This window comes from Apodemus sylvaticus, chromosome 6, assembly GCF_947179515.1.
Source record: "Apodemus sylvaticus chromosome 6, mApoSyl1.1, whole genome shotgun sequence".
In the NCBI taxonomy this organism is placed as follows: Eukaryota; Metazoa; Chordata; class Mammalia; order Rodentia; family Muridae; genus Apodemus; species Apodemus sylvaticus.
In genome coordinates, this window is record NC_067477.1 from 109585452 (window position 1) to 109607774 (window position 22323).

Here is a 22323-nt window from a genome sequence, read left to right on the forward strand (position 1 = left end):
TGGGAGGGAGACAGGGTCTCATGAAGCTAGGTTGGTCGCAAGTTCACTGCAGAGCCAAAGAAGAACCTGAACTTCTGATTCTTATAATTCTACCTCTTAAGAAATAAATTATAAACTTACATCACCACATCCAGTCTAGGCTGTGCTACAATCACACCTAGGGCTGTGTGCGCTCTAGGCAAGCACTCTACCAACTGAGCTACACCCCCCAGACCAAGTTTATCATTTTCCACATCGGGAAAAAATCTTAAGTGATAAGAAAACAAATGGAAAATGATTAGGGATTCTAAGCGTATTAAATATAAATGTTAAGGATTTTAGGAAAATCTGAAATCCCAATTCTTATCTGTGCTCTCTCGAAGGTTATCAATTACATATAAAGAACTAGAGTATACTGTCCTTACCTAATGTGAGGCTGTTAAAATTGTGATTCTTAATCCAAGTAAGAAACCATCTATTACATTACTTTTAACGGAAAAAGCTAAATTATTTAAGTATATTGATAGTTTCTTATGGAACTCTTTAGTGATTCAACATTTATTTAGATATTAGGCCAAATAAAGAAAACCATAATCAGCTACCCAAACCTAATTAAGACTGTATCATCCAATAATGACTATGGTTCTTTTTAGATTATCACTGGGGAAAGGGGGAGAATGGGCTTGCTGGAATGCGCTAAACATTTATAAATGCCTGAGAGAGATTGACAGGAATTTTGTAAAATTAAACTAGTGCCCCATACTTTATTACAATCCTACCTACACTATGTTATTACCGCTTGTCTTTATATTAAAAATTCATTCAAATACCTCAAGTACACTTAGCAAGGTACACTTGTTTTTAAACAAACTTACCTGAAGAGCCAAATCCACTGAGAGCTGAGCCTATAGCAGCTCCTAAAGAGCTACCACTTCCAAAGCCAAGAGACGCACTTCCAGGTTGGCCAGGTCCATGAGAAAATAAAGAGCTGCTCTGGGAGCTGTTAGTCAAAGAGCTGCTCCCATAAAATGAATTAGACTGCAGGTTAGTGCTCGGTTGCTGCTGCTGCTGCTGCTGCTGCGGTGGCTGAGTGCCAATTGGCCGAAACAGACCATTTGTGCTGCCTGTAAGACTATTTGCAGTTCCTCCAGCTGCTGCTGCTGCTGCTGCAAAATAATTTCAGATACTTCTTGAAACTATCCAGAAAAGTTATCTAAAAATCTCTAAAAATGTCAGCCATACTTACCAGCTTGTGCTGCTGCTGAACTAATTAATACAGGTGTCGGAGCCATTAATCGTACTGGAGCTCCAAGGCCAGTTCTTGCTCCAGGGCCAACCACTAAGGCACCAGTCTGATCATAATAGGCAGTTGGAGCTAGTACTTGATAGCCTAGGTAACATTAAATGAATACTTATTAATGAAAACACTTTACAACATAAAACATGAATTCATTTCCTTATATTTGTGTTTAGTCAATGATTTCATATTACTACTACTAAACCTTTGAAAACAGATGGAAAACCATATCTGAGGTATTTTTAAAATGTGTTTTTAAAAGGTAAACATTCTCTCAACAATTTTAAGGAGATGCTTTTATCAGTAATGTCTTTTACTGACAGATTATGAAAAGAGTTCTTTCCTTAAAACAGAAGCTATAGGCTACCAAGAACTAAGTAATAGAAAAACATCACTATTTGGTCAGTTATGAAGAGAGTGGCTGAAAAGACTAGAGAAAATAAATTAGAACACTATTAAAAAAAAAGGTTATCTAAATTTTAGATATTAGTATATTATCAATACATTCACTTAGAATTTCACTTGTAAGCATCACTTTAAAATCTAAATATGAGGGCTAGAGAAATGGCTCAGAGGCTAGGACCACTTGCTTTTCGTGCAAAGGACACAAATTCGGTTTTCAACACATATATGGCAGCTTATGACAAATTTCAAGGGATCCAGCATATACAGTTAGGCAAAAATACTCATACACACAAAATAAAAGAAATCTTAATTTTATTTAGCTTTTGAGACAGGGTTTCTCTGTGCAATGCTGACCTGGAACTCACTTCTCTGCCTTCCTAGTACTGGCATTTTTAAAAAGGTCTGGGAGGTAGATGCCAGCCTATCTACATAGTGGGTGCTAGAACAGCTACAGCTACACAGAGAGACCCTCCCCCAAATCTCAAACCCCTCCCCAAAAGTTTAAAAAAATTTAAAAAATATAATCTGAGCAGATAACTTAAGATCACTAAGAGTCTACTTGTAAAGACTCACAGTGGCCTCAGTTTTACTATAGGCTCGTATATGAGTCAGATAACATTTTTACATTTCTAAAAAATACCAGAAAGTGTAGTTCACCTTTAAGCAGTTCTTTTTCCTCAAGAGAATTCCTCTTCTGAACCGAAACTACACAAATGATTCATGTGACAACTTTGTTAGTTAACTTTGTTAATTTTCCCAAAGATGGTACATTAATAAGTATGGCTCCAAAGGCACAGGAAAAATCTTAACCGTGAGTAACATATTTTGGGGCAATAGAGTTTAACTCTCTCCTGGAACTCAGGTTGAGGTTTGCCTTTCACAGTGACAAGAGCTTGACAACTGTCTGAAAATGTATCAATAACCTCTTATGCTCTTAATAAACTTTAAAACACAGAACAAACCAAATTACACTAATGCACCAGTTCTGCATTTTATGACAACCACACAGAAGCAAAATCTTGGTAAAAGTACAATAGCAACGCGGCTTCAAATAAAGTCAAATTCAGTTCATGCAAATGAACTATGCTTAGATAAACCTTTTATCACTGAGAGTAACACTTTTAGATATATTTTATGTAAATTAGCAAATCCCAATGTAGGATTGTGAACAATATTAAATACTCAAAATATAGAGCCAGCCAACAGTTCATGTTGATGCACAACAATGGTCCTAAATTCAAGACTTAAATAGTACAAAAGCATTATGGTCCAGATGGCAAGAGGTCTCCCCAAGTAAAGCTTAATTCCTGCTTAGCCTGATAATCCTAAATTCTATCCTATAACCCATGTGTTACAAGCACAATTCTCCTTTAAGTTGTCTTCTGACCCCTACATACTTGTTCTCCATAAACAAACAAACAAACAAACAAACAAATAAATAAATAACTGGGTTTTTAAAAAGCATATTGTCTGGCTGGAGAGATGGCTCAGTGGTTAAGAGCACCGACTGCAGTTCTGAAGGTCCTGAGTTCAAACCCCAGCAACCACATGGTGGCTTACAACCATCTGTAATGAGATCTGGCACCCTCTTCTGGTGTGTCTGAAGACAGCTACAGTGTACTTAACATATAACAAAAAAGTGCACTGACTGCTCTTCCAGAGGTTCCAAGTTCAATTCCCAGCAACCACAGAGTGGCTCACAACCACTGTAATGGAATCCAACCTCCTCTTCTGGTCCATCTGAAGACAGCAACAGTATACTCATATACATAAAATAAATCTTTTTTTCTTTTTTTTTTTCTGGGGGGGGGGGATTTTTGGTTTTTTCGAGACAGGGTTTCTCTGTATAGCCCTGGCTGTCCTGAACTCACTCTGTAGAACAGGCTGGCCTCGAACTCAGAAATCTGCCTGTCTCTGCTTCCCAGAGTGCTGGGATCACAGGCATGCGCCAGCACTGCCTGGCTAAAATAAATCTTTAAAAAAAGTGTATTGTCTATAATATTTGCATTAAAAACTAAAGGCTACCCCTTAAAAAAATTGTAATGTCTGTAACACCTTCATGAAAAACTAAAGGCTATCCCATTTGGATACTGGGTTGCAAATACTCTTTACAAAAATAAAAACCCATACTTAAATAATATATATAATTCCCTGAGATCAATTTCCTGCAGGACTTGTGTTCATCTGACCCTGAAAAACTCCCTCAAAGGCATCCATTATTCTTCTGATAGCCACTACTCCTATCTAACTGTATTGTCAAGTTTATGTTCTCTTATCTTCATAATTTTATGTTCCTGAATTATCTTTGTAATAACCAATTTGCTACCATACCCCTCCTGAACACATTATAAAATGTTTAAAATGAAAAGCAAACTCTGAATATAGTCCACAAAGTGATCCACTTAGTCCCTGACCTTTTATCTAAATGGAGACATATATGTAGGGATAATCACTAGTATACTGTATGGCAGCATCACCTGTCAATAAAAAGCTGGCAGCCAATAATCTGAGGCAGAATTAGAAGGTGAAACATTTGGCAGGGAGATGAACTCTGAGAAATAGTCAGAGGGGATTCTGGCACCCAGGCTTGAAGGAAGTCAGACATCTGAAACTAAGGAGAGGTAACATATGGCAGACATATTAAATAAGTTACAAACTAGTGGGAACAAGCCTAGCTATGGCTCGGGCATTTTTAAATAAATGATAAGCCACTGAGCCGTTATTCAGGAACTGGGATATGGGTGGAAAAGCCCAAAGTTCCAAATAGCACCCAACATGGTAGGGATATATTCCACTAAACTTAGCTAAAAATCCAAACTTAGAACAAAAGATCCAGGTATTAGAAAAAGCCCCTGTTGGAAAGGCATGAAACAATTACTTCTTAGAGCAGTTTCCTAGCCAGGCAGAAGATACTCCTTTTAAAAGAGACCCAACCAGAGCCTTAGTACACTTCCCAGGTAGCAGAGGACTGAGCAACCTGGGCCAGAGAGAAATCAGTGAGGCTTGCCATGGCCTGGAGCCAGAATAGGCTCAGGGCCACCTGTTCAAAGTGGGTGGAAGTCATATGTGGGCTGCCCTCAGTTAAGGCCTGCTGGTCCCTTAGGTGGAGAGAAGGACCAGCAGGACTGGGTAGCCAGCAGCCTGTACAATGTACTAGTTAAATGGCAGTGAATGCCAGCTACAGACACGTGCAAACAAAGGGAAAAGCTTAAAAAAAAAAAAAAATCAACAGACTTGGTAAGATACTTGGGAAGTCCTTAAGGAGTGTTAGAGATTAAAATGAAAAATATTTTGTGTTAAAAAATAAAAAACAGGCCGGGCGGTGGTGGCGCACGCCTGTAATCCCAGCACTCTGGGAGGCAGAGGCAGGCGGATTTCTGAGTTCGAGGAGAGCCTGGTCTACAGAGTGAGTTCCAGGACAGCCAGGGCTACACAGAGAAACCCTGTCTCGAAAAAACCTAAATCCAAAAAATGAAAAACACAGTGACATAATACATCTGAATCCCATATGATTTTGTTTTGCTTACTGAAGTACAAATACTTATTTTTTTCATTAACAATTACAATTTTGATGTCCTTTTAAAAAGAGATCAGAATAAACAGACTTAGAAAAGGAAAGGACTGAGGAATGGATGAGATTAAAGGATACAGAACAGAGAGATTAAAGGATTATTTAAATCAGAATAAAGAATCTTCAGAAGACAAAAGCATAAGGGTAGTTCCAGATGAGAAAAATCCACAAAGGTTTCAGGAATTAGAATGAGATACTGCCGGGTGTGGTGGCGCACGCCCGTAATCCCAGCACTTGGGAGGCAGAGGCAGGCGGGATTTCTGAGTTCAAGGCCAGCCTGGACTACAGAGTGAGTTCCGGGACAGCCAGGGCTATACAAGAGAAACCCTGTCTCGAAAAACAAAACAAAACAAACAAACAGAATGAGATACAAATATACTGAGTTAAAAATATAGATTCTGGGCTGGAGAGATGGCTCAGCGGGTAAGAGCACTGACTGCTCTTCTGAAGGTCCTGAGTTCAAACCCCAGCAACCACATGGTGGCTTACAACCATCTGTAATGAGATCTGATGTCCTCTTCTGGAGTGTCTGAAGACAGCAACAGTGTACTTACATATAATAATAAATAAATCTTAAAAAAAAATACAGACTCTGTTTAATGAAGTCACCTTAGAACAATGTCATACAATAACTTATATATGCTTCATTTTGTAAAATTTGAAAACATAAAATATTTACATGTATTAATACATCATGTAGTTGATGCCAAGTTCAGAATTCCAAGAGGCTTCTGGCTTGAATTTTGAAAGGAATAATTCTGAGATGGCAAATTTATTAAGGTGTGGTGGCTATATTGGAGATGCCTTTACAGATCTGCTTGAACATAAGTATCCAATAAAATAGAACAGTTTTTTAAACATTATAGGATAAAAGATATTACAGATATATCTTACAATTGTACAGATTAAACAACCGTAAAAGGATCTAACTGGGACTGGAGAGATGGATGGATGGCTCAATTGTTAAGAGCACTAGCTGCTCTTCCAAAGGTCATGAGTTTAATTCTCAGCAACTAAATGGTGGCTCCAACCACCTGTAACTGGATCTGATGCCCTCTTCTGGGGCGTCAAGGGCAGTCAGCATACTCATATACATAAAATAAATAAATCTTAAAAAAAAAAAAAATCTAACTAAGCTTTAAAGGAAATAGAGAATAGAAGGGAGACATGGGATCTCCCAAAGATTAAATGCTTTATTAACTTTATTTCTTAAAGGTCAATTAAGACAGATAACACAGCTGCTGAAATACACAGGATTTTAGAAAGAACTGATGAATTAGATCCCTGTATGTATGTGATAACCTCAGAATGAAAACAAATGTGTTGCGCTGAGGAAGAGGTTTTGCCTGTTTTAATAGGGAAAAAAAAAAGCTGTGGATTCCACCAAAATTAGTAAAAATTAGATCTGACCGGAGCAGACCTCCTGAAGATCTTGGCAACAGAAACAAAGAAGAAACCAAGAAGAACAATAAAACAGATAAAGTATATTCACTGATCCCTTTATATGGAAACAGCTTTGTTTTTGTTTTTGAGACAGGGTTTCTCTGTGTAGCCCTGGCAGTCCTGGAACTCACTTTGTAGACCAGGCTGGCTTTGAACTCAGAAATCCGCCTGCCTCTGCTTCCCAGAGTGCTGGGATTACAGGTGTGCGCCACAACTGCCTGGCTGGGAACAGCTTTAAGACTGGCTAAAATTTGGATGTCTAAAAACAGGACTACAGCTATGCATAGCCTATAAATCTTGTTGGCTACAGAGTCCTCAAAACTTATCATGCCATCCTTTATTTGGCAAGGGTGAAAATTTATATTACAGTTTGGGTATGTAGTCTAAACAGACTTATAAAGTTTAATGCCTTTCCTCTAATCTGAACACGAAGAATTATCTTTAGCTGAATTATATATACACTGTACATCCTATACGTGTTAATGCAAAAATGAGTATTACCTTTGAAAAATTCTATATTTGCAAAACAAAAGCAACAGACACCAAAGAAGAGAAAGCAAAGCTAATCTAGGTTAATACATAAGGCTGTATAGGTCAACTGATGGTAACAAAAGAGAGACTGGATTCTGAAAGTATCTGTTGAGAAAGAATGCAAATGTGAGGATAAAGAGGAAGCTAAGTATTGCTTCTATTTTCTGATGTAAATTTTGTAATAGACAGAGTGTTAAAATGAAGCAAAGATTAAAATAAAAATGCAAACTTACTAAGCCCCTATTTCCCAATTTATTAACATGAGATTCTATTCTTTTCTTTCTAAAAACATGTATAGGTGTTGGGCTAGCATGTAAGTCTGTGTACCACATGTCTGCCACCATGGTACCAGTAATGCCAGGAGAGGGTGTTGGATGTCCTGGAACTCAAATTATATGGTAGTGAGATACTATGTTTGTACTGGGAATCAAACTGGAAACTCTAGAGAAGCAAACTGTTCTTTTAACCACTGACCCATCTTTCCAGCTTTTCCTGGCTTTAGTGATAGGTAAATTTCCCTGATATTGGTAATTTATGTGTGATGATCAATTTTAATTATTAACTTGACAATCTAGAATCAGCTGGGAGAATGTCATCTTAAAATGTGAGAGGTTGTCTTGCTACGTTTACTGAAGTGGAAAGATGCTGTGGTTCACACCAGAAACAGTTTAAAACAAACAAACAAAAAAAAACCTCACAAATAAACCAACAACAAAAAACCTTTGATAGTTGTGTTAAGAATTCTACTATATTGTCATTCCCAAAGCTGGATTTCTCAAAACAAAAATAACTGATTTCAAATATTAGTATCCAGATCTGAGGGGGGTTTGCTTTTTGAGATAGGATTTCTTTGCATAGCCCTGGCTGTCCTAAACTCATATTTTAGACCAGGCTGGCCTGAAACTCACTACCTTCACCTCCCAAATGCTGGGATCAAAGGCATATGCCATCACTACCCAGATGGATTCTGAGTTTTCAATAATATATTAATAAATAGTCAAAGCTTCAAAGATTCTGAGTTGGTGACTCCTCACTTAACATTTTAAATCACTTGAGCTTTCCCTATCCACCCTCAAAATCACCATCTCCCCCAAACTATAGTTATATATCAAACTACTTAAATACCTGGCATGCCTGCACCAAGACTCTGACCAAAAGCCAAAGTTGGGTTTGCAGCTGCAGCTGCTGCAAGTGAATCTGCCTGCTGCCCTTGCTGGCCCTGACTGGGAGTAATAGGACGCTGACCTGCTCCAGGACGAAGAACCTAGAAAGGACAAATGACTCAGTTAAAAGGAATATAGCAACAAATTCATCTTAGACAATTGTATGCATACATGTCAGAGTAAAATTTGGATTTTTTTTTTGGAAAATATAAATTTATCATGGAAAGTTACACCCTACTATTCCCCATTTAAAAGATCCAACTAAAGGGGAAATGGCTAAAGAGTTAAATTTAGTTTTTAAATATTTATCAAAATTTATTTATTTTCTAAGGCTAAACATTGAAACATACGAAGTTTAAGGGAATTCACCTTAAAATTACAAGGCTGTGATGTGAAGCCAAAAACCAACCAAAAAAAAAAAAAAAAAAAAAAAACAACTACCAAAAACCAAAACACACAAAAAAATTTTCAGAATGCAAGGGAAGTTTAGCATAAGAATAAGAACTCGTTTAAACATGAAACCTAAGTGTGAAAAATAACAAAGTAATTTCAAAATAAGGTTGAAAACTCTTAAAATAATAAAACAGAAGCATGATGAAATTAATAATATATTTTACAAATATCCAAGCAATTCCTGTAGAGCAGACTCATTCTAAGTGTACACACACAAGGTATAGGTTAAATAAAATTATTAAGTGATGCCATGATATGATATTCAAAAGCTAAGCTAAACAATACCTTCCACAGAACATCAATATGGCATTAGAATATATTAAAGAAAATTCATAGCAAAAACTACCTACCAAACAAGCAACAAGGTATTTAAGTTGCTTTATAGAAATACTATGAACACAGAAGACAGAATTCTCACTTAGCAACATTGTGTTTACATTTATCAAGATAATTTTATTTCAGGCCCTTTCAAAACTTGTCTCTGAAGGCACAGACTGGAGGTTCTCTGTGAGTTTGAGGTCCACCATGGCTTTATATAATAAAGCCCTGTGGAAAAAAACCCCACCTAATTAATTCTTAATTTGGAAAATTAAAAGTACTCTTTAGTGAAAATGTCTCATCTTTTCACGATTAACAATACACTTAAATATTTATTTCCTTTTACTAAACAAATGACACTATGTAACTACCGTCTGAAGACAAATGAAGGAACAAAACTCTTTGATACAGACATTAAGAATGTTTATTTTGAGCCAGGCAATTGTGGCTCACACCTTTAATCCCAGCACTTGGGAGGCAGAGGCAGAGGCAGAGGCAGGTGAATTTCTGAGTTCGAGGCCAGCCTGGTCTACAGAGTGAGTTCCAGGACAGCCAGGGCTATACAGAGAAACCCTGTCTCAAAAAAAAAAAAAAAAAAAAAAAAAGAAAAAAAAAGAAAAAGAAGAAAAAAGAAACAAGGCCTCACTACTCATGATGGTCTTGCCTCAGTTTTACAGTGGTGATGGGGATTACACTTACCACCACTTCAGGTATATTAGCAAATTTTAAGAAGCAATAAAAATAAGCTTATGGGGATGGTGAGATGACGCAACAGTTAAGCACTGGTTGCTTTTCCAGAAGTCCTGAGTTCAATTCCCAGAACTAACATGATGGTTTGTAATCATCTATAAAGTGGTCTAATGCCCCCGTATGGTATGCAAGTGTACATGCGGACAGAATATTCATATGATAAAAAAGAACATAATATAAAAAATAAGCTTTAAAATTACTTGACATTTGAAGTAAGCAAAATGATGAAAATAGGACACAGCAAACCATTTTTGCTTTAGGGTTTTTTGGTTTTTTCCTCGGGACAGCGTTCTGTGTAGCCCTGGCAGGCCTGGAATTAGCTCTATAGACCAGGTTGGCCTCAAACAGATTCAAACAATTTAGGAGGCAGGTAAGTGCTAGGATTAAATAAAGGTGTGTGCCACTACTGCCAGACCACACCAAACTTTTAAATGCTGATCAGAAAATTAAAACAAAAGTCAGTAAGCAGTTACATATCAACTATATATTTAGTACTATCATGCTATCTACTGAGGAAGTAGACACGTTTTAAATACCAGGAACTCAAAGAATCCTTTATTATTTCACAAAGAAAGACCTACCTGCTGCTGTCCAGGCTGAGCTTGTGATGCTGCTTGCTGATTGGCTGTGTTGCTTGCCGCGGCTGCAGCTTGTTGCTGAAATAAATTGGCTGGATACACCCCCCATGGAACGCCGTAATACTGAGGTGGAACTACTGCTGGACCTAAAGCCCACCAAAAGAAAAAAAGTCACTAAATTTTATATATGAGATCAGTTATTATTAAAGTGAAAAAGAAGACTTAAGAGCTGAGCATATCTATTATAATCTTTCTCCTTACACTTGCTATACCACACTCTTGCTAAAATTTAACTATTACTTTGTAAGAAAACTAGGGAACCAACTCACAGTATATGAATTTTAAGCCTTTAGTATTTTTTTTAATTGGATATTTTCTATATTTACATTTCACATGTTATCTCCTTTCCTGGCTCCCCCCTGCTGGAAACCCCATCCCATTCTCCCTCCCCCTGCTTCTATGAGGGTGTCCTTCCATCTACCCACCCAACCCCACCTCCCCTACACTGGGGCATCTATTGAGCCTTAAAGGACCAAGGACCTCTCCTCCTACTGATGCCTAACAAAGCAATTCTCTGCTACATGTGCAGCTGGAGCCATGTGTACTCCCTGGTTGGTGGCTTAGTCCCTGGGAGTTCTGTTCTTCCTATGGGGTTGAAAACCCTTTCAGCTCCTTCAGTCCTTTCTCCTCCAGTGGGGACCCTGTGCTCAGTCCAATGGTTGGCTGCGAGCATCCGCCTCTGTATTTGTAAGGCTCTGGCAGGGCCTCACAGGTTTGGTGACTGTATATGGGATGAATCCCCAGGTGGGACAGTTTCTGGATGGCCTTTCCTTCAGTCTCCGCTCTACACTTTTGCTCCTGTATTTTGTCCCCCTTCTAAGAAGGACAGAAGCACCTACACCTTGGTCTTCCTTCTTCTTGAGCTTCATGTGGTCTGTGAACTATATCTTGGGTATTTGGAGCTTTTGGGCTAACATCCACTATCAGTGAGTGCATACCATGTGTGTTCTTTTGTTACCTCACTCAGGTGTTATTTTCTAGTACCACCCATTTGACTAAGAATTTTTCCTATTTGAAACAGCATTAGTACCATCCTTACATGCAACTGAGTTATAAGAAAACAGATGTGAGACATCAGTGTTCATATGGTCAGGAGATTAACAAGTTGTCTAGATGAGAACAAGATGATTTAAAAAAAAAAAAAAAAGCAAACTAAGGGGAAATAAAACAAACTGGTTTTGCTCTATTTTATTTTGCCCAAGATATTTGATTATATAGATTAATGAGTCCACCAAAAAAGTAGTTGAGTAAGTTGTCCTGATTTTTGACAGACACAACAAATATGTCAAATCAAAATAGGGCAATTAACTTGTTTACTTTTTTTTAAAAAAAGAATTATTTATTTATTATATGTACACTGTAGTTGTCTTCAGATATACCAGAAGAGGGCATCAGATCTTGTTATGGATGGTTGTGAGCCACCATGTGGTTGCTGGGATTTGAACTCAGGACCTCAGGAAGAACAATCAGTGCTCTTAATTACTGAGCCATCTCTCCAGTTAACTTGTTTACTTTAGAAACCCAACATCACAGAGTTTAGGAAAAAAAACAGAGCCAGTATAAATATCAAATCACCATAATTAAAGGTACTTATAAACTTAAAGGCAAATATATTTCTAAAGATAGTGACTTAAACACAGCTTATAATAAAAAAAAGTCAGAACACCTAAGAAATTACAAAAAAATTAAAGTGTTTAAAAAAACAAAAACAAACAAACCAAAAAACCCTCAAACTCCCAAGAGTCTCTGTCTATTCAACATAGCCAGAAACTAGTGTGGAAGCTAAGCAAGAGTCCTAATCAAGATGTGTTTTACACAAGTATATTAGGATTCTGAAAATTTGGCATAAAGAGCAATGTAAAATATATCAATATTTTAAAAATATTAGATATTAAATTACAGTACTTTAGACACATTGGGTCAAATCAAATATACTACTGAATTACTTTATATTATGGCTAACTAAGAAACTAATAAACTGTATTTTCTGGCTTATACTGCCATTTCTGTTGAACAGTCACAGTGCTAATAAAAGGCCTAATTTAACTATGTAGTATGTACTAAATGACCTCCTGAAGGTACTTCTTTCATTCCTGTGGATAATGTGTACACATACACATATATAGGAGCGTGCACAAACACACACACACACACACAAATAAACAATGTCTACTAACACCAGCATATTAATGGCACCAGAAAACTATACACTTATGGAATCAAGTGGTACAACATCTACATCAAAAAAGAATCTGAAATTAGCTTTTGTCTCTCACTTTGTAATGTCTTAAGTTTGTAAGCTGACAATCTCCACAAAGAGATGGACTGTCCAACAGTTATAAATACTAACTGGTGACAATCATTTATCTCTTAAAGTCAGAAGTAGCAGTGACATTTTCAAAGTTAGGCCACCAGACTCAAACCTAGGAATGACAGTAACACATTTTTGCCTCTTCTATTATAAACCATGCTTAAGGACTGAACTTATTTCTGTTATCTGTAGCCAATTCAACCTAAATCAAACATCCCCCCAAAGACTTTACACAAGATCAGCAAAATGGTCTGTCAATAAGCCTGCACCTGACTAACATGCAAGTTTCCCTTAACTTAAACAATCAAGACAGTTTTGGCTTGAAGAGCAACTGTCAACAAAATTCCTTCCATACTGTTTGCACCCAGCTTGCTCGTAATGCTTAAAAAATGTTTTAGGTATACATTCTCTTCAAGAATTTCATCTACCTCCACATTATTTCTGAAAAAATAATGTTGCTTTGTTTTGATTATTAGGATAAGTTATTTAAAATGAAGATGTAGGTTCCACATTGCAGGATTTCTAAACTACAAACTAGAAACATAAACCAACTTACTCATAGGGATGAAAAGGAGTTATTGTTGTAGTATTGCTGCCCTGTAATTGTATAACTGAAAAATAAACTGCAAATTTCAGTTTATTATGGACAATATATTAGTTTATCAAAGGAACTTCAAATTACTCATAGACTACACCTCCCCACAAAAAACTTTTATCAAGATTAAAACCAAATTCATAACAAGCAACAAGGATAAACAATTACCTGCTAATGTTGCTGCTGCAGCCAATCCTGCTGCAGTATACGGGTCGGTCCCTGGAGGAGCAGCACTAATAATATATGGATTTGGCACAAATGCAGCTGGAGCAAGGCCTGCTGAGAATACACCAGCTATATTTAAAAGGGTGAGAAATAATAAACGAAAATGTAAAGCATTTCTTCACTAGGTAAAAACACTGTTATTCTGAATCTGGAGTGGGAGTTCATATGATAAGGGTTTAAATTTTTACTGAATAACCCCATTTACACCAGTTGTTTTATGAAATTTCTGGTCATCCTAAGTAGTTTGAACTTTGTCCTCAAGACAATATGGAAACAAGAAAAGAGTTTAAAAAAGAGTGGACTTTTAAAGTTTCTCTGATTTTTTAAGTCTATTTCTGAGCTTACTATAAGCCCATACAGATTAGGTAAAAGCCAAAAATGATTGAAAATTATGTATCTGCAGTATTCTTATCAAAAGAGAAGAAATTTGTAGGCACTGACAATTACCATATATATCCTTTGCCAGTTGCTAAAAATGCACTGCTACAATTGTCTCTTCTGGAAGATAACTAAGACAAATTGAAAAGGGAATGAAATAATGAAAATGAATATATTTAAAACTGCTTTGAAATGTCAAGATTAAAATTGATATATGGCATGGTGGCACGCACATGTATTTTCAGCACTAGAAGGTGGAAGCAAGAGCAAGGTCATCCTTGGCTCCTTAACAAGCTGGGTTTTGTTGGGGATTCAAGATAGCTCAGCGGGTAAAAGTGCTGCAGCTAAGACTAGCAAACCCAAGTGTAGCCCCCTCACTCCTCTATGCATACATAGTACGTGATGAATAAATGACTGTTTTAAAGCTTGTAATTCATGCTATCATCCTTCCCTACACACACACACACACACACACACACACTCACCCACCCCATTTGTAAGTGTTCTTATTCATTAATGCACTTATGGCCAATGCCATAGTTTTAATCACCATAAGTAATAGCTGTTTTAATATAGCTGAGCAAGTCCCCATTTTACACCTGTTTTTTTTTAAAACTAATTTCCCAGCTTCATTTTCCTGAGACAAACATCAAAAACAAAATGTCCAATTTTCAAACAAATGAATCCCCATTAGAATCCTGACAAGAATATAATAAACCAACATTCCAATTTAGAAAACTGAAATTTGTCAATGTTGAGTGCCTCCCTGGAATGTTTTTCTTCAATTTTTCTAGTAAGTTCAAAACAAAGTAGTTCTCTTCCTTCCTTTATTTTTTGGGTGAATTAGTATAGACCACACTGGCCTGAAACTCAATGTAATCCAGTGTGTTTCTCACCCTTCCTAATGCTGTGACCCCTTAACACAGCTCCTCACACTGTGGTGGTCCCTAACCACAATTATTTTCATTGCTATTTCACAACTATAATTTTGCTATTGTTATGAATCATAATGTAAATATCTGATATGCAGAATATCTGGTATGCAACCAGATAGAAAGGGTTATTCTTTAAAAATGCAATGTGTATTGATATTCCCTTTTCTGCTCCAAGCTTCTCCTGTCATGTAGTGGTCACTACAGACTATCTCAAAGTTCTAGAGGATTTCTCAATTTTCTTAGGTAATAGTCATACAGTAATACAGCCGACCGAAGAATTGCCTTTTCAATGATTTTCACATCATGTTGCAGTTTCAAGACTTCTACATAATCTTTGATGTCTTAAACTTATCACCACTCCCACAAAACAAGGTTTCAGTATGCAACCCTTGCTGACCTATAATTTTCTATTTAGACCTGGCTGTGTCTCAAACTCATAAATATCTGGCTGTCTCTGCCTCCCCAGTGTGGAGATTAGAGGAGAGTGCCACCACACCAAGTTTTGTGGGGAGTGAGAAAGTCGTGACACAATGTGTGCTGTTAACATGGACAAGCTATATCAAGGACCCTACCCAATGTCTCCACCATATGGGAGGGGCAAAGCTTAGAGGTAAGCAAAACAATGTTGACAGTCTCCACAGCTTTCTCCCTCTAGATGTTTATACAGTTTTAAGACTGCTCCCCTAGAGAACCTGCTTTTGAGAGGAGTTAAACCTGTCTTCTTCAACTGTATGCAATGATGACATTTCCCTATTCAATGATATATAATAAGCATGCTGACCCTCTGGGGTGCTAAATCGTGTCTTTCTGATAGCCCAATTCACCCACTACCAGCCTTTTCGTTGTGTATCTGTCTTGTCTTCACTCCTTTGCCACCTCTTTTCAGGGTTCTGGGACCAAAGTCATGGAAGGACAAAGCAAAAGTGATCTCTAAATGCTGTAAATGCACTTTTGAAGTGGTCTGTGAAACTTTAAGGCTCTCTTATTTATATTCTATACTTTGAGTGTGCACTCCTGTTAAGATTGCTCTTATTAGGGGCTGGAGAGATGGCTCAGTGGTTAAGAGCACTGACTGCTCTTCCAGAGGTCCTGAGTTCAAATCCCAGCAACCACATGGTAGTTCACAACCATCTATAATGAGACCTGATGCCCTCTTCTAGTGTGTCTGAAGACAGCTACAATGTACTCAAATAAATAAAATAAAATCTTAAAAAAAAAAAGATTGCTCTTATTCCCACTGTCACTTTTGTTTTAAACATTACTTTATGTGAGTTTTCTCTCATCTGTTCATCAAACAATATCGTGACCCTCTCAACTATATTCTGTGAGTCAAGTCTCCTAACCTAATCTACAAGCACTCTATGGAGGAGGGGGTCATTCTCTTTTATATGGTTTGCATGGTTCAGTCTCTCAACTGTGATCATTTATCCCCTAGCCTTTTATAGGCTTGTAATGCCACAGATTTTCAGATTTCCTGTACTATAGAAATTTGCAATCATCTATACAACCCTGCCTTTTTCTTCTGACTTAAGCACATACTCTGTGTACAGTGTCTATTTTAAAAAATATGTTGCATCTAATATGTATTACTAACCTTTTTATATAGACCAAGTCTATAGTGCTACCTATTTTTGTTAAAAAAAAAAAAAGGCAAAAGGCTGTTCCATAATTTTTAGATGTCTAAACAAAAAACCAAAACAAAACAAAACAAAAACAACATCCAAAGCAAACTTTAACTTAGATGGGCAGTTGTGATGTATGGTGAGGCAAAGGGAGGCAAAGATCTCTGTAAGTTTAAGACAACCAAGAATACAAAAAGAATCAGTTTTAAAAATAAAAACAACTCTAACTTTCATACCCACAGCTTTTATTGAAAACAATTATCCTTATTATGTATCCCTTATGACAACATCATGCTACTACAGTGGAGTTACTGGCTAAGATCATATGGACTGAAGAGCTTAAATTATTTGCTGTGTTTACCCTTCTATAGAAAAGGTTTGGCCAAACCCCTTTTGAAGGCTCTTTGCACCAATACTGAACAAGATGACAGTTACTACCCACATAATTTCAGTAAGCATACAAAATATGACTAGCTTAAGATCAGATAACCGCTTGTATCATATCAAAATAAGGATGTAAAAGTTCTCATTAGTAAGTTTCTTACCAATATTCTGAAATGATACAATGGGTTAAGACAAATAATTTGGATCACTTTTACCCAGTTCATGTTTTAAGCATGGTCACTAAATAATTTAAAGTTTTTCATAGTATGCACTCTATTTCTACAAGGTCACACTGTTTAAAGTATGCTGAATAAGCTAGCCAAGGATGACTGCAAATTTTGATTTAAAAGAACCAATGGTCAAAAAATAAATATTTACAGATGTGAAATTAAGATTTAAAAAACAGAGTCAGTTTGATAGCTTATATTTTCATAAAAATATTTTCAATTTATTCAGGTTTCTAAAATTTGCATCAAATTGTCAAGATGGTTTAAGATCCTGTAAGTTCATACAGGCATCAACTAATAAATGATCTCGATCTCTCTCCCCAACACACACCAAAAAAACAAAAAACAAAAAAACATTTCTAAACTTATTTCATTAAAGCAAGTTTTGATAATAAAACTTGACAAATTGCAAAAAACAAAGACAAGTCACTCATAAATAAATGATCCTTACAATTAAGGATCAGGCTGAATAGATTAGCTCACCAGTTAAATATGTTTGCTGCTCTTACCAAGTTTTCTTCCCAACACCAAATCAGGTACTTCCTAACTGTGCTTTACCAACTACACGGAATCTGATACCCTTTTATGGTTTCTGAGTATACTCACAGGCACTTTCTCACATTAACTGAATACATTTAAGTAAAAATTCATTTTAAAAGAAAAGCAATTGAGGGTATCAACTCAGGGTTTCTTGTGTGCTCTGCTACACACACAAAATAATAAATGAGCTACAACCCATAAAAAATTTTAAGCACTAATCAAAACTACATTTGAACAACTCTATGCATTCATTAATAAGGGTAATTCATGTCATATTAAATTTTCCGAAGCATATTTTTAAAACCAAAACTGTGATCATACCCCGCATGGGGGAGGGGGGAATAACAAAACAAAACAAAAAACAAAAACAAAACCTCTCAAGCCAGGTGGTGGTGGCACACTCCTTTAACCCCAGCACTTGGGAAGCAGAGGCAGGCATTCGAGGCCAGCCTGGTCTACAACTATGAAATATTAAAACATACCATAAAGTTCCAAGTAAGTAAAACCTGTATTTCATGAGCAGATGCAACTAACACATTTTTTAACTTTTTTTTATTCGATATATTTTTTATTTACATTTAAAATGATTTCCCCTTTTCTAGCCCCCCACTCCCCAAAACTAAGACATTTTTAATAGTAAAAGAAGGGCTAAATTAATAAATACATGGATAAAGAAGGCCAGGTAGATGCTGCAATTACAGGGAAAACACACACACACACAAACACACAATGCATCCATCCTTGTAAAAACCCAAGTAAAATTCCTAAGAAGCCTTACCAGCACTAATACAGAACAATATACATACATTTGAGGAAAGAAACAAATCTGTCCTTAAAGAGAACTTAGGGGCTCTAAGTTCAATTTCCAGGCCCTCTCAAAAGAAACCCAAGAAAAAAAGAAATCCTACCACACCCAGTACTTCGGAGGCAGAGGCAGGTGGATTTCTGAGTTCAAGACCAGCCTGGTCTACAAAGTGAGTTCCAGGACAGCCAGGGCCATACAGAGAAACTCTGTCTTGAAAAACCAGAGGGGCAAGGAGGAGGATCATCAGGTAGTTAGATGAATCCATAGTGATAAAGGATACAAAACTATGTATGTTCTATATTAATATCATCTTGCTACTTTTAATATACTACAATTATATAAGGAAGATTAGAAGAAACTAGACAGAAGGGTATGAGAACGCCCCATACTTGTTAAATTTCATAAATCTATTATTTCCTTTTAAAAAGCCCCCAAATATGTTACATTTAAACTTATTTCACTCCATATCTACTATTAGAAGCATCAGAATCAGAGGGCTGAAAAAAAAAACCAAGACAGCTATTAGCATATTGTCTATATTATTAAACAGTAAAGATATGCAAGTGGTAGGAAAAACAAGAAACAAAAATAAAAGTAACTAAACTTAATATAAATAGCAAAACATGTACCAAACTTGATTTTCATAATATATTTATAATTTCAGTAAAAAAATATGACTGAGTTAATTCACATTAGTTAGAACTAAATATCAGAAAAGTTAATTTTAAAGAAATTTCTTGGGATTCCTATTTTTGATTAATTCTAAAAATGAGCATTCTGAGTAGATAATAGATTATATAAATAATAACATTTTATTTCTGTATATCTGAGTATCAATTATCCACTGAGAAAAATCTTAAAAACATTTATCAAGTATAAATTTTCAAATTTTCAAATGTATTTGTGGGTCTGTTTTCATGCCACAGAATGCATGTTGAGGTCAGATGATAACCTATGGAGGTGGCCATAGATCCTGGATTTTATGATCAAATTTGGGTCTTAAGGCTTTGTGGCAAACCCACTGAAGCATCATGCTGGCTCAAATTACAGACAGATTTAACCAATGATGCAAATAATCAAAATGATCTGCCCCATTAATCATAATCCTCAGTATGTAATCCTGTTATTACTAACCTCAGAGATGTTTCAGAAAGTAACAAAATGTAGATAAGACATTAAGAAATAAAAAGGAAACATTTTAAATACTTTAATACAGCATTTTCCTAACACTAATGAAAAGGGTAATCCATAAAGACTTACCTATATGTGGCTGCTGAGCTGCTGCTAATGCATATTGCTGCTGTTGAGCTGCAGTTAACTGCTGAACTGTTAGTGCATTAGTCCTCTGAAAGAGCTATCCAGGAAAATATTTAATACAAGGATTAATTAATACCAAAACACTGCAGTTCTCATTTAAAAGCTGTGACTATTTTAAACACTTATTTCAAGAACTTTCTTAACCATAATGACATTTTAATCAATAAAGCATTAAGTGTCAAAACCCGTATCATTCGTAATGATTCACACCACTTCAGGTTTCATTAGTAATAGTGTTAGAGATTTCTTAAAGAAGTATCTTTACCTGCTGTTGCGAATTGTAGTCAAAAAGGCCTACAGTAGCTCCTGAAGAATCCATGGGTACCTGATTACCAGGATAGTCAAACTGTAAGGAATCCAGACCAACTTGGTCCATTGCATCCAGATTCTGAGTTTCAGGATTTGAAAATTCTTCAACAAGTGGTTTATTCGCTGTCGGATTAGGAAGAGGGCCCAATCCTTCTGGGGGATTAGTACTAGGGCCAAGGCGCTCAACTACTTCAGTTGGAGAGGCTTGACGACTTCCAGGAGTACGACTAAATAAAGAAAACAGAAAAGCACTATGTGTCAAAGTAGCAGGACAAAGGGGGAAGATAGTGAAGTATGAAGGAAAAAAGTCCCAAAATACGAAGAATAAACAAGACTTTCTGAGCCACCAAACCATTCCATTTCTCATGGATTTCCCTATTTAGTAACTACTTAAGATAACAGTTTCAGTATTTTTAATTTTATCACTCTCCTCCATTTGAATAGCATAATCATATACTCAATCATACAGGTAATAAATAAATACATAGGTAAGAAAGGTTAAAATTTAGAACTATACCACCTCAAACTTTGTCTAAAGCCATAGACAAAATTCAAGAATAAAAAACTATTAAATAACAAATATGGCAAAACTCAAAATTCCACTTATCAAAAATTAAGCAGACAAGATGGTTACAGTTTCTGTGACTGAAAGAAATCTAAACTAAAACTAAAGCTGACTCACAGCTGTGACTTTTAAAGGTTTTTTCTGAGCAAATCATTTTATCTTCTGCACCTGCTTCCTTAATGAGTAAATGTAAGACTGGGTAGCTTTAGCTAAAAAAAAGGAGAAAAAGCAAACAAGAAAGGGAGTAGCAGCCAAACAGCAATCCTTTATGAAAGCCCTATACAATAAATAGCTACCCAAAGACCATCTTTACTACATCAAGTTGTTTCTGTTTAAACGTAAATGTAGAAATTTCTGAAAACTTAAAAGTATAGAGAGCACATACACAATTTTACATAAACAAAATACCCCAACCCTGCTCCACCACACTACCCTAATTTTCACAGGAAATTCACTAATACGGAATTAAATTTCATAGTTGGTTTCTCTTCTCATCAATGCCATTCATGTTTCTGGTATTCTATTATTACTACTATTACTACTACTACTATTATTATAATATTATTATTTTTGAAGTATTCTGCCTGAATGTATACCTGCAGGCCAGAAGAGGGCACCAGATCTCATTATAGGGATGTGGTTGCTGGGAATTGAACTTAGAACCTCTCTAAGAACAGCCAGTGCTCTTAACTGCTGAGCCATCTCTCCAGCCCTCTCTAACATTCTTTTTACATTGTTTTTAATCCTAACTTAGTATATCTTCTTTTATACATGTTTTATATAGGAATCTTATTCTAAGTGTACTCTGAGAAGCTATGCATTCATAGCACATTCAAAGTTTAAGTACCTAAGTTTAGTAGTAATGAGTGTTTTACTTGACTCAAAACCCAGCTGTTCATCAAATTTAACAGCCTCTAATTTAAGATGTTCTGCTTTGGCATAAGTTTGCTATATATACACAGCAGTTTACAAAAGTAACTCTTAATTACAAGTACAGACCACTAAGTACTTAAAACATTCATCCTACTTTTAAGTCAATCACTGTCTCTGCAATATTAGATTTCAAATGTGTTTTGCCTTTAGCCATACCTGCCTTTTGTGGTTTTTTTCACTTTAAACATTTAAGAAAAAACAAATCAAAACAGAACTTCTTACTAATTAGACAACTTAAAAGGTGGAATGGTCCTTAATTTCATCCCAGTAATGTATATATTTGTGACATGTGTTTGTTCAAATTTTAATGATAAACTTGAAAGAGACCATATATAGCCACAGCTATTTTTCTGAAGTGTTTTTACATGTTAAGTACTAACTGATACTGTATTCAACTAGTAATTTCAAACACATATTTAAAATCTAATGGACAAAACCCACAAATATAGACGTTCATATTGTTTAAAAGGGAGCAATAACCTTTCACATAAAACAATTCAATAAAGCAAAAGCAGAAAATAGAAAATATTGTGCTATCAGTGGTGCTATTTTCTTGCTATAGTTAATGGTGTGTTAACACTTCAATTATAAATACATAAATCATCCAAGTTTTAAATGACTGACCTTCA

The 22323-nt window shown here is 36.1% G+C and overlaps 1 protein-coding gene across 11 annotated transcripts in view; it reads right to left on the reverse strand.

Moving 5' to 3' along the window:
- Positions 1–22323, reverse strand: part of Pum2 (pumilio RNA binding family member 2) — an 82413-nt gene that overhangs the window by 23488 nt on the left and 36602 nt on the right. For 7 of the 11 annotated variants that reach the window (XM_052186135.1, XM_052186134.1, XM_052186130.1 and 4 more), the window contains 7 exons: positions 20153–20423; positions 19831–19924; positions 13623–13748; positions 10492–10634; positions 8352–8490; positions 1226–1369; positions 855–1145 (listed from right to left, as the gene is read on the reverse strand). In XM_052186135.1, coding sequence (XP_052042095.1) covers positions 855–1145; positions 1226–1369; positions 8352–8490; positions 10492–10634; positions 13623–13748; positions 19831–19924; positions 20153–20423 — 1208 coding nt within the window. The remainder of the gene's footprint in view (positions 1–854; positions 1146–1225; positions 1370–8351; positions 8491–10491; positions 10635–13622; positions 13749–19830; positions 19925–20152; positions 20424–22323) is intronic. The other 4 variants (XM_052186138.1, XM_052186132.1, XM_052186136.1 and 1 more) reach the window with 2 other exon arrangements.